A 13,240-nucleotide genomic window follows, 5' to 3' on the forward strand; every position below is an offset into this window, starting at 1 on the left:
GCTCCGCCTCTCTCAAGAGCTCCGGGTCGCAGCGCGCGAGGCGGGGGCGGAAAAGGCGGGGAAAAAAAGTCATATGATAAGGAAGGTGGTGGTCCCTTTTTTTCTTCAAAGAACTGCCTTTCTTTTTTTAAAAAAAAAACACCACTCACGTGATCTGATTCGGCTGTTCAAACAGAGGGGAGAAAGGCCGGGTAAGTTTGTGAAAGGGGAATATTACATTGAATTTGGAGATAGAGGGGATTTTAGCACGCGCTCATTAAAGAGTTCCTCCCCCAATTCATTCTAATGCATCATTCTAGGCGGAGGTTGGCTGATCCTGGGGGGGGGCGCTTTGTCTGAATTATACCTGCAGGATGAAACCAGCGATTAGGGTTTAATCGGGGGCAGTTAAGACTCCCACAATGATGATTGGATATAGTTCGTATTTTCAAGAATCAGCCTGTCCCTCACTGTCTCTTTCCACCCATGTTTGCCTCCGTTCTTTCCGAAGAGGCCCGGGAGTCTGTTTTTTTTTTCAAGGAGGGGTGGGGGAATGTAGTTCTGTGGGTCATTTCTAATAACAGCCTTGTGGATCAGGCCCTCCTATTGAGAACTTTTCTCCCCCGCTTTCTTAGAAGCAGACGTGTGTAGAAAAAAAATCGGCTGGGAGATACCAGGAATTTGTGGTAGAGTTGGTAAAGTTTCCTGGTTCGGTTGCGAAATGAAGGCATCTGCCAAAGGAATTTGCAACTTTCCCCCTCTGTTGAATAGAATTCTTGATTGGCCAAGTGTGATTGGACACACACACAAAGAATTTGCCTCTCAGTGTACATACAAGCAACAAGTGATGATCATAAAATACAAATAATAATAAATTAAAGGTACAGCACAGTGATAGTCATGCACATCTAAGGCAATCAACAAAAATTGTAATACGACACCAAATGAAGGAGTTTAGAGTAACTGAGTTAAACTACCTTCTTCATTTGGGTTCTAAATTGATCAGTGCCTTTAAATAGTAGCATTTGTTTTTCTACTATGCTTCAGTTAATTGACTGATAAATAAAAATTTGTAGATACAATCCTCATAAATCATGGGATACAACACAATGATTGTCATAGGATAGTGCTCACACATGTCTGCCTGACATGTGGTAGAAGATTTCATGCCCATATAGGCCTTACCAACCATCTGTGCAAACATTGTGGACAGCCTGATTGATGGCAAGGTCCTCTTCGAATACGATGGACGAACATCATCAGTCATAGGATACTAAAGCAATCAACATAAATCATAATAGGACACCAAATGAAGGAAGATTGGGATAACTCTGAGTTGAAGTACCTTCCTTGTCTGGGTTCAGTGCTTTTGATAGCATTTGTTTTTCCACCCTGCTTCAGTTGATTGATTGAAGAAAATTTGTAGGGCATCCCACTCACATTTAATGATTCCAGGTGGCTTACAAAAATTGATAGGCCTTGTGGGTTCCCCACTCCCCATTCTAATCTTGTTCTTCTGTAATTGTACAGTTTTGGTAGACCTGTTTTTTAAAGTAGATCCTGCATTTCTAAAGTCCATTTCTTCTGTAATTATACTTTTTTTTTCTTACAGTGGATCTTTCTTATTCCTAGCCATGGGATCCCAGCAGCAACCTTATGCTGATACAGCTCCAATTTTGACCCAGGCAGATGATACTGAAGTTGAAGGAAAAGATGATCCTCAGCCGGAGCATATAGGGGAAGAAGAAGTACGGGCCCTGACAGGGATATCCTCTCAACATGCTGGCCTTATTGTGGGTGTACTCTTTTTTATTAATCTACTGAATTACATGGATCGGTTCACTGTGGCTGGTAAGCATAATAGAATGGTAGCTGAAATTTTTCCAGTTTCTTTTTTGAACTGATGAAATGGGTGAAGGTGTGTAACTTTTAAAGCAAAGGTAAATAGATTCTCCCCATTTGCTCCTGGCTTTGGTTAGATCAGGGGGGTCAAACCATGGGCCAGATGCATCACACACTGGCCATGCCTGGTTTAGTGAAAGGGAAAAAAATTGCGATAGCTCATGTGTTGTCGCCGTGACAATGTGACCTTGACACACCTGTGTTAGATCATTATGGATGAAATTGATGAAAAGTACTATATTTGTCTCCTCATCTGAAGTTCTGTAAATTTTTTGCCTTGTTTCAGGTGTTCTTCCTGACATTGAGAAGTTTTTTGATATTGATGACAGCAAATCAGGACTGCTACAGACAGGTGAGGACTGATGCAATAGGCCTTGCTTGTCTATCCCTTCTCTAGCCATTTACACAGTTCATATGGAACAGAGGTGGAACATAAAACTCTTTTTCCCTTTCCTAACAGTTTTTATTAGCAGCTACATGGTACTGGCACCTATTTTTGGTTACCTGGGTGATCGTTACAATCGCAAATACCTGATGTGTATAGGAATCTTCTTCTGGTCTATTGTGACTCTAGGGAGCAGTTTCATCCCCAAGCAGGTATTTATCAGGTGTGGAAGAGGGGTCTTGTGGTAAATTAAAGTTATGGGGATGGAGAAATTGAATATATATAGCATTCTCCAAAAATTCCTCTTGAAATTCTGCATTTTCAAGTTATGAAATCTTTCTAATAGGCTTAGTGATGAGGAATTCCATACATTCAATTGCATGAAGTTTCATAGCAGGCAATGAAAGGGGGAATTAACCCTCTGGCTAGTGCTGTTTTCAAGTAGTTACATTTCTTGCTCTCTTTTAATCAAACCTCAAATAAACTATCCAAAATTAGAAATAAATCTTTCTAAGGTTTCCTGTTTTATTAGTAAGTAATAAATAGCTCACAGCCAGAAGTTTCAAGGTTCCTATTGAGGGTATTCTAGATTTAAAGCTTATGTCTGCTTCTATATTTTTCATACACTGTTTTTTATCTCCTCTTCAGTTCTTCTGGATGTTGCTACTTACACGAGGCCTAGTGGGTGTGGGAGAGGCTAGCTATTCAACTATTGCCCCCACCATTATTGCTGACCTGTATTTGGGTGACCGGAGATCCCGCATGCTTAGCATCTTCTACTTTGCTATACCTGTAGGCAGGTGGGAACATCCTGTGCTCTATATTTGGAGGGAGAATGAAAAGATGGATTTTTAACTAGAGATCTTTGTTGAAAATCAAAAACTAACATTACATTATACAACTTGCATATTCATATCCTAAAAGACTTAAGCTGATAAAAGTATTAACTGGCTTTGGTGAAGTTGGAAAAGCCTCTCAGAGTATAGATTTGAATGCTCTCCTGATTTTCTTTTACAGTGGACTGGGTTATATTGTGGGGTCAAAGGTGAAAGATGTGGCTGATGACTGGCATTGGGCCTTGCGGGTAAGTAGAATTTTTAACTACTTTAGTTAATGTTTGTTGTTTTGTTAAAAATCTTTTAAAATCTAATTCTGAAACTTCTTTTTACCCGAAGTTAGACAGCAGCCTGTTCTCCAGTCATTCACATATATTTTTCCCTTTTCAGAGTGTTTCACATTGGATTTTTTTTTCTTTTGTCCCCCACAGGTGACTCCAGGTTTGGGAGCATTAGCTTTGCTATTATTGATAACTGTGGTGCGTGAACCACCCCGAGGAGCTGTAGAGACGCGCACTGATGCCCCTCTTCATTACACTTCATGGACAGCTGATTTGAGAGCCCTGATCCACAAGTGAGATCATGTGACAAAAAGAGATCTTGCTTCTTTGTTTTTCCCCCTGAATTACCTTCTAGCCTTTGTTTTAATGGTTCCCGTGAAAATACTCATAAATGAGAGTTAAAAACAAGCTTTTCATAACTTGTAGGATAAGCAGAAGTGACATGAAATTTTGTCCCTCCACATGAAAGGGCTAGTGGAGAGGACTGAATCACTGACATTTCTCTGAGAAACCACTTGGTTTATATTATTTTAAAGAAAAGAAGCTCAGTATGAAATTTACAGGCTGACAGAGAACAACAGATTACTATGGTAGTAATCTGGTAGTCTTGGTAGGAAATTTCTAGAAAATGTCTGGCCAGGGAACTAGACATTTGTGTGTAGATTGAAAGTATTAGATATTTTTTATAATTACTAGGGAAGTGCTAACTACTTTGGTGTAGTGGTTAAGGTACTGGCCTAGAAAGTGGGATACTGTTAATTTAAGGTCTCCCTTATCCATGAAAGCCTGCTAGGTGAATTTGGCCCAGTCACTCATCTTACAGGGTTGTTTTGGAGTAAATGGGCAGGAGTAAAAGTTATGTTTATCAACTTGAGTTATACATTAAAAAATATGTATATGAGATAGAATAATAGCAGGGAAGTGGTGGTTACTATATGAGGCTAGTGTGTGGATACTATTTTTGATGTTTTATTAGTATGAAGGTGAAGAGCTTTTTAGCAGATTTGTGATTTTGTTAACACCAATCTTTACAGACACGGTTAGCAAAGAAATTGTAAGAGATGTTGGATGTGAGTATCAACTGAGTTTCCTCTGCAATGAAACTAGGACAGCAAGTCAATATGGAAACTGGTCTTGCCTTAGCCCTTGATTTATAATTTAAAACCTTGGGTTAAATATCATCAGCAAGGTGGTTTTCTAAAAAAATGAGCTGTATTAATACTTCTGCTAAGCTCTTTTTGTTTAACTATGATAGGTGAATAAACCACAGTAGACGAGTCCCTAAAACAAGCCATATTTTGGCTTAGCCTGTTATATAAATTTGATTCATGGAGTTTGCACATTGTATTAAGCCACAATGTAGGATTTGCTTAATAAATACTTGAATTCAACGAGATTTATTCAATAAACGATTAAAAAATTCTGGTAGAATAGGAAGCATTATCTGGGTTTCTGGTGCTCTTTTAAATAATCTAATTCAACACTTCGATGGGGTTAGATTTGTTTGTCTCTAATCTAATGAATTTATATAGGTAGCATTGCAGGAGAGAGGGAGACAGGGATGCCAGGGTCAGGAATGTTAGGTTACAAGATCTCTGCAGTTAGATAATGCTTATCAGCCTTGTGCTATTCACATAGCAAGTTGATTACTCATGGCCTAAGATAGTGCTTCCCAAATCTTACCCAAAATTGAGTAAAAGCAGGTAAGGATAAATGAACCAATTATCCATCACAACAGGGATATTTAAATTCACTTAAAATTGCAATTTTTATTAAAATATATTTGAAAATCTCCCAAAGTATTCTTATTGAGATGAAAATTGATTGAATTACCAGTGATACTTTGTTGAAGTGACATAAAGATTATTCAATGATATTGTTTGCCTGGAATCCTGGCTAACTGATGATGTTACTTAATTGGGTAATGAAATGTCTGCAAGCAATCAACCAAGCTCAGAGAACACCAAGCGCTACACAATCCAGCCCCAAGCTACATATGTTCTCTTCTATTGATTTTACAATTTAGATAGTTCTCAACTATTCATTCAGCAACCATTTGAAATTTCAGTGGTGCTGAAGGTACTTAAAACTGGTCCTTGAAGTTCAATAAGGCTTTCTAAGTGGTATTGGGTAATGAAGGGACAAGTTTGGGAAACACTGGCCTAAGATATATACCATTAGAAAGCTGCCATTTATGACTTCTAACAAGGTTGTGTCATCTATAGTCATTTTTTTGGACAATTTGTGACTCAGTTGTAAATCATTACTTATGAACACATAGAAGTATTCTGTTGAGATGACAGATCTCTGACAGCTCAGATCTGTTATCGTTTGGTTCTGGGACTCCAGAAGGCTATAGTTCATACTGACATTATTTCTTTGTTTCTTTCTGTCCCCCGATTGGCCAGCCGTAGCTTCGTGTTATCATCACTAGGTTTCACAGCCGTGGCATTTGTAACAGGATCCCTAGCATTGTGGGCACCTGCATTTCTGTACCGCTCACGGTTGGCCACTGGAAATCTCCCACCTTGCCCTAGTGGTAAGGTTTGTCATGAAGACTCTGACAGGTGAGTTAACAATGGGAACTGTCTTGTGTCTTGATTTCTAGTTTAGTTAATTTTCTCGGTCTCTTTTGAAGAACATCTTGACAACTCATTTCTGAGTTCTTCTAAATCCTTTATATGGCTTTTGAAAAGATTCCAACATGCTGGTTATTTAACCATTTTGAACCATTTCTGAAGAGCTTCACCAGTCCATATGTAATTATCTCTGCAGCCTCATCTTTGGTATTATCACTTGTGTGACTGGTGTCCTGGGCGTTACTGCTGGAGTGGAGATTTCAAGACGCTGGCATCGCATCAATCCCCGTGCTGACCCCCTGGTGTGCGCTATTGGACTGCTTGGCTCTGCCCCCTTCCTGTTCCTGGCTGTCGTCTTTGCTCAGCAGAGCATTGTTGCCACTTACGTGAGTTTCTTAAGTTTCTCCTTGACCTTAATATAATAGTTGGGGGCACAAAACATGGTATTTCTGTGTATGGCACTTCATGAAAAATATCTTTAAAAAATATAACGAAATGATTCTTCTTCATTCTTCCTTGTAGGTATTTATTTTTATTGGTGAAATCCTCCTTTCCCTCAACTGGGCCATAGTGGCAGACATGCTTCTGGTGAGATAATGGGGAAGGGAAAACACGTACATTTGCTCAACAAATAGGGACTGAGACTTGAAAACTAATAGCACGAGTGCAGGCCTTTTAAGTAGAAATAGAGAAACAATCAACAGTAGAATTATATCACTAGTAACTGTTTTATCCTACAGGACCTCTGATAGTTCATGTGACCAATCTCTTTGTTCCCTTCTCCCTAGATAATGTTGCAGAAAGGTTCATCACTGAATCTGTGTTTGTTTAATTGCCTCATACCTTAATAGCAGCAACACCAATCCTATCTATCCACCTTTCTTGGCTTTCCCTCCTGACAAGAAGTCAAGTAGCTAGTGGCCCCAAGCCTGTAGAATCAAACTCCCTGCCCCTCCTTTATTTGTTTGTTTGTTTATTAAATTTATTTGCTACCCATCTCAGCATGGGGTTATTTAGGTAGCTTACAACAATAAAAAGGAAAAAAAAGATATAAACAATTATAGCTTTATCCTGCAGTCACTTGATATTTCTTGACAAAGCATATCAAATAAAATATCCCCTTTTCTCTTTGCAGTATGTTGTCATCCCAACTCGCCGTTCCACAGCTGAAGCTTTTCAGATTCTGTTGTCCCATCTTCTGGGTGATGCAGGGAGCCCTTATCTTATTGGTTTGGTAAGCATTTGGATATAAGGCTTAGGCTGGAGATGTAGAACTGGTATTCCTGTCATCTGTTCTACCTCCTAAGCAGCTTCTCTCTCCCCCCCCTATTCTTTCTCCCAATTAGTGCAGTCCTTACCAAATCAAAACAGTTCACAAAACCTCTTGGAGCTACCTGAATTCCAGGTCCTTGTAATTCCTTTTCAAATTAAAAGTAAACATTCCAGCACAGCTCTATGCATTATAACCTCCCTAGAACTGCAAGGCCACTGCAGATGCTCGGTTTGAGGATTGGAATTAATAGATAAGATTAAAGAAGGGCACGTTCATATGTGACTACAAAACTATGGTTTTGTTCTTGAGACAGTGTAGATTCCATACCCATTTTTGTTTAGAGATATCTAACAATGTTTCTTTTCTTCAAAATGTGAGATTTTATTGAAAACTTGTGTAGAACTGCTGTTCTAAAATCATGTTTACTTCTTTTGCATTTTGTGTCAGTGGGCTGCTATTGTTCAGATTTCAGATATGGAGTAGCATTTTTCCATTGCAAAGGAAAAATAAACTCTGGTGTAGGCCTGTTTTTCTATTTATTTCAAGTGGGATGAAATAGCAAGAGAAGTAATGAATAACAATATTCATCTCCTGAAGGCTTTCCTTAGGGAAATTACCTAATAGATATCATCATCATCATCATCATCATTATTATTATTATTATTATTTTCATAGATTAGTGATCGAATCCAGAGTGATCGCCCAGTTTCATTGCTATCACAGTTCCGAAGCCTGGAATATGCACTTATGGTCTGCAGCTTTGTAGGTGTTATCGGTGGTGGTTTCTTCCTAGCTACTGCTTGCTTCATTCAGGCAGATCGTAAACGGACAGAGCTGTTTGCACAAGGTAAAACGTTTTCCCTCTACCATCTCCCGCAGAGTTGGAATTAATGCCTCAAGAATTCAGGCTGTGTCTAAATTCAGTGCTGTGTCACAAAAGCACGTGCTTTTGTGACACAGAGGTGTATACCCTTTGGTTTTATTGTATACCACACATAAAGGAGGCAGTGCTAGAAGTGCAAAAATGAATCAACTTATCCTGAAATGTTGTGTGTTTGAGAACATTTTCAATGTGGGTTCCTCAGGAGAAAATCACTGGTATTGAATACTATGCCCTGAAAGCATTCTTAACCTTGGACGTTTCACAGATGCTCCTAACCAAGTTTTCCTCAAAATCTATAATCACATGAATTATATTTTCTCTTCTTTTCAGCACTGTCTTGATGCTTAGTTCCCTATTTTATCTACTTTGTCCTTTTCTTTTTACTTTTTTTTCCTTCTTCTTTTTTTTGGTGTATTTCTTTGTTTCCTTTCTTTTTCTTAAAAATTCTGAAAGAAAGAGGGAAGAAAATAACTTACCTCAAATGCTTCTAATGGCAACCATTGAAGCAGTAGCCCCAGAACAAGAGTAATGCCAGGGCACTCAGAATTGCTGTACAGGTAGTTTTTGACTTGTGACCAGAACTGGAACTAGAATTTTCTTTGCTAAGCAAGGTGGTTAAGTGAATCACACCCAATTTTATCACCTTTTTTTTGTGATGGTTAAGTTAATCATTGCAGTTGTTAATTGAATCATATGGTCATTAAGTGAATCTGACTCCCACCCCCTTTTTTAAATCAGAAGCTGGTGGTAAAGTCACAAATAGTGATCACATGATCCTGGGACCCTTATTTATTTTATTTAGTGTATGGCACCCTGGGACTCTACAACTGTTGTAAATGCCACTGCCCAGATTTTGATCATGTGACAAGGGATGCTCAGATGGTTGTGAGTGTGAGGACCAGTCATAAGTGGCTTTTTTCAATGCCTTTGTAAGGTTTGAACAGTTGACCAAATTGTTGTAAATCGAGGACTACCTCTATACGGCAACATGTAACTATATGAAGGAAATAAGGGAAGACAATAGCACTGAAAAATAGGAAAGAGAGCACAGACATGTGATATTCTCCTTTCAGAATCTTGTCTTCTTTGTACAAGTCCCTCCCCTGTGAAGGCGGACCTTAACATGTGCCTTTCCTCACTCCAGGTCAATTGCAAGAGTCTTTGGAAGGGGAGGACCGTATCGTCGTTCCTCAGCGTGGGCGATCAACAAAAGTTCCTGTCTCCAGTGTCCTTATCTGAAGTCTCATCTTCATCCTGCTTCAGTTTTGGAAACTTGAACAGATTTATATATTTGGCAGTTAAGGAAACAGAGAGAAAGAAAGAAAGAGAGAGACTCTCTTAAAGGCACCAAGGCAGGGATTATGGACAACAGGAAATGAAATCACAATTTTTTGCTATGTATATAGGACATTTTTTTATAAATCACAAACACTACTCAGAATTGTGTGGCATTTCTCAGATGAATGAGGATGAAATAGCAAAAACACATCTACTTAAATCTCCAATTTTTATTTGAATGATTTCATTTTTATTTCATTTATTTTTTTTCCTACATTGTAAAAGTCAAAGCAACTTGTAAAAGGTTTGTAAAGAAGTAACTGAAAAGATCAATCTTCAATAGCCTTGGGTTTTAAGAAAAACAGAATCTTCTATGCTTTCATACAAAGGCTTTTATTTGTAGTCTCTCTGCCTTCACAAGTTTTTTCAAGAATGTTTGGATGATGTCTCTGTTTTTACAATCCTCTAAATATACTGATAGGAACTGACCATATAGGTGCCCCCTGCTTTCTTTTCGTTTCAGGAGAAAACCGATATTCATGACAAAGTCAGTATTAGGAGGGACCCTTTAAAAAAAAATCACACATAACGTGTCAGTTATACTTTACTTGAGAAGCTAAAAAGGTTTGCATCTCGTCATTGTCAACTTCTGAAGTATGAAAATTTGCATGAAAAAATGTTACATAATTTGCTGTAGCCTCAGACTTCTATTTAATATTTTTGTTCCTAACATATCGTTGCTGTGGAACATTGGAATGAAGATGGGGAAGGTTTGGATGATTGATACTTTGTTTTGTACAACCAAGTCTTGTTTTTTTCCTACCACCCATGGAGGAACTTACCTGTGATGACTTCTTTCAGCTCCCTTTCCTATTTTTCAATGCTTACTCTTGTTTATTACTCGTGGTTCCACTGGCACCTGGCTTCTACTCCTGGCGTTAAGTGCAGAGGTTTGTTTTTTCATTTGTCACTTTGAAGTGCTTGTAACGTAGTTGCTAGCTGCATTTTACATAAATTTACCTTGAGGAGAAGAAGCTTAAATAAAAAAGGCTTCCTGCAAAGACATCTGTGAAAGAAAGTGGTTGCACTTTAAGTACAAGTGGGTTTTTATTAATTTGTAATGTAAATGGTTAGAACTGTTACGGTTCATTTCAGTGTGCTTCAGTGCAAGATCAGATGTTGGAAAATGCGTTGTAATTGAATTTTTTTTTTCCTGACCTGATAGCTTACAAATATTTTGAATTAAGCTCAACCCCCAGCCGTACAGACTGATTACTGTGGTAGAGCAATAACATTAAGACCACTAGTGTGGAAAGTCTCCCTTAAACTGATGTTACAGTCAGCAGCTTGTGTATTTTTGCCTACAGATTTCATTCCTTTTTTGTTCTGTCGCCTGTGTTGAATACAACTATTTCTTCATTCATCTGAAAAAAGTGGGCTTTGGCTTGCGCCACAATAAATTAATTCATTTCTGAAATTTTTTGAGGAGCGTTATTAATCTACAATAGTGGTTTCTTTTTCTCAGATACTAGAGGTGGGAATAATTTATCAGATTAGATGAGATAACTTTTTTTTTAACAGCATAGAATTTGCAAATTCTTCAAGGCAAAAATCATATGGAATTTCATCTGATAGCAAATGTAAAAATTATATGATTATGTGCTTTGACTGGTTTTGTGTATAAAGCAGATCTCGAGTAGTAAAAGTATAATTGGAATACAGTATGTGGAGGCAATATCTACTGAAATCATACAATACAATACAATACAATACAATAATAGAGTTGGAAGGGACCTTGGAGGTCTTCTAGTCCAACCCCCTGCCTAGGCAGGAAACCCTATACCGTTTCAGACAAATGGCTATCCAACATCTTCTTAAAGACTTCCAGTGTTGGGGCATTCACAACTTCTGGAGGCAAAAGCTGTTCCATTGATTAATTGTTTTAACTGTCAGGAAGTTTCTCCTCAGTTCTAAGTTGCTTCTCTCCTTGATTAGTTTCCACCCATTGCTTCTTGTTCTACCCTCAGGTGCCTTGGAGAATAGCTTGACTCCCTCTTCTTTGTGGCAACCCCTGAGATATTGGAACACTGCTATCATGTCTCCCCTAGTCCTTCTTTCTCTTAAGCTAAACATACCCAGTTCCTGCAACCGTTCTTCATATGTTTTAGTCTCCAGTCCCATAGCAGGATGTTGTCTCTCCCTTGGGCAACCCTGATAGAAAACCAAGACAGATTAGCAACATAATTTAAGCATTCAATAGCAAAAGCACTTAGACTTAGATACTGCTTCATGGTGCTTTAAAGCTCTCTCTGAGTGGTTTACAGAATCAGCATATTGCCCCCAATAATCTGGATCTTTATTTTACCAACCTCGAAAGTATGGAAGGCTGAGTCAACCTTGAGCCCGTTCAGGTTTGAACTGCATTCCAACCAATGTGCTACCAGGCCTCAGGTCCAAAATAATATTTTCCTTAATGCAGATTTTAGTGTAACGTTTGACTTGTTAACCATTTATCACTTTTTAAAAAAAAAAATCAGTTTGAATGCTGTCTTGACCTTCCTTTGGTATCTTGAATTTGAAAGTCAATGTTAATTTTACAGATGCTTGGTGAATCTTTTACATGAACCATGATCATTATGGCTTGCTGTTTTGAATTTCAGGTGGGGTGGGAGAGAAGGGAAAAGCACAGAATGACACGTGTAAATAGCTACTACAAGATTGGTGCAGAAATAGGAGGATACGATTAGTAAGAATGTTTCTGGATTTGCAGTTTGGTGTTGTATGGTGCAAGTAAGAAGCAGCATAGCGTTTCAATCCTGGTAAGTACAACTTTTTTACTGAGCTCACTGATACATAAAGTCTTATGAAGCAGACTGCGGTTTGCAGACTTTATATGCAGTAATCAGAAATTCATAAAGCTTTTCCTGGACTGAACCAATTGTGGATATTTGAGGGAGGTGCATGCTAAAAAGTCATTATGCATGTAGCATAATACCAAATTAAAAGAAGACAAAGAGAGCTCTTCAAAGAATTTAAAAAGCTACTATAGACAGCTCTTGTGTCTATCCCATCCTCATAAGTAAATGACATTCTTTAAAAAAAAGTTGGATAGTGTGGAGAAAGCCTTTTATATTTAAAAAATAAGCAACGATAAGAGAGGATATAATTTTCTTCCTCTGCCTTGGGATTTTTTTATGCAAAGAACAGACTTACTATGATCACTTTGTATACATCAGTAGAATATATGTATTAATAAAACATAAAGCTGCTTTATCATGTTTACTTTGTGGTTTCTTGTCTTGATTTTACTGTGTATCAGAATACTTTTTTTTGAAATCTAATCGTTTCTCTTCCATTGCCCAAAATGTACAGTCCAGGAAACCTACTTAGGATTTAATGCCAATGATCATATAAACTTGCCCTTTGTTCTTACAGCCATACCTTGATAAAATGATTCTTGTATTCATATATAATCTGTCTCTTAAATATTTTGCCTCAGAATTCTTTATGGTTAGATTCCTTTCTGAATATTTCTCAAATAACTTTGTGTCCACCGCTTCTATCATTGCTGTCCTATACAAGGAGGTCCTGAACCTTATTTGAAAACCTGTTTATTTTATCCATCCAATATAACATCTAATTGAAGCAGGAATAAAAGGGTTCAAAGAACGCATTTCAGATTCTGTTGAAAATCTTCTCTTATTTTCACCACTTTTTGAAGATGAAAGGTTTATAATTTTTTGATGTTTTAAGTCCTCAAAATTTGCTAATTCACAAAAAGAACACTCTAAATATTTTCTTTAAATTGACTTTCACCCTTTAATAAATTTTTATATTGGACAGG

At 37.9% G+C, this 13,240-nt stretch overlaps 1 protein-coding gene across 2 annotated transcripts; it reads left to right on the forward strand.

The window, feature by feature from the left end:
* Positions 1-10,873, forward strand: SPNS1 (SPNS lysolipid transporter 1, lysophospholipid). Of its 2 annotated transcripts, none has more exons than XM_081932071.1 (13): positions 1-191; positions 1,592-1,830; positions 2,168-2,233; positions 2,342-2,478; positions 2,915-3,066; positions 3,284-3,350; positions 3,534-3,676; positions 5,792-5,950; positions 6,159-6,348; positions 6,485-6,550; positions 7,098-7,196; positions 7,911-8,082; positions 9,263-10,873. In XM_081932071.1, the coding sequence occupies exons 2-13, from the start codon at positions 1,614-1,616 to the stop codon at positions 9,355-9,357; spliced, it is 1,563 nt and encodes a 520-aa protein (XP_081788197.1). In that variant the 5' UTR covers positions 1-191; positions 1,592-1,613; the 3' UTR covers positions 9,358-10,873. The 2 variants fall into 2 exon arrangements, with proteins under 2 accessions (XP_081788197.1, XP_081788196.1); XM_081932070.1 differs by having other exon boundaries at positions 1,612-1,830.
* Positions 10,874-13,240: the final 2,367 nt, after the last annotated feature.

This window comes from Natrix helvetica, assembly GCF_964273705.1.
Source record: "Natrix helvetica genome assembly, chromosome: Z".
Taxonomy (NCBI): Eukaryota; Metazoa; Chordata; class Lepidosauria; order Squamata; family Natricidae; genus Natrix; species Natrix helvetica.

Coding starts and splice junctions, on each gene's coding strand:
- SPNS1 (XM_081932070.1), top strand. CDS start 74: ATGATAAGGAAGGTGGTGGTCCCTTTTTTTCTTCAAAGAACTGCCTTT. Junction 192..1,611: donor ACAGAGGGGAGAAAGGCCGG/GTAAGTTTGTGA, acceptor TCTTATTCCTAG/CCATGGGATCCCAGCAGCAA. Junction 3,067..3,283: donor TTTGCTATACCTGTAGGCAG/GTGGGAACATCC, acceptor TTTCTTTTACAG/TGGACTGGGTTATATTGTGG.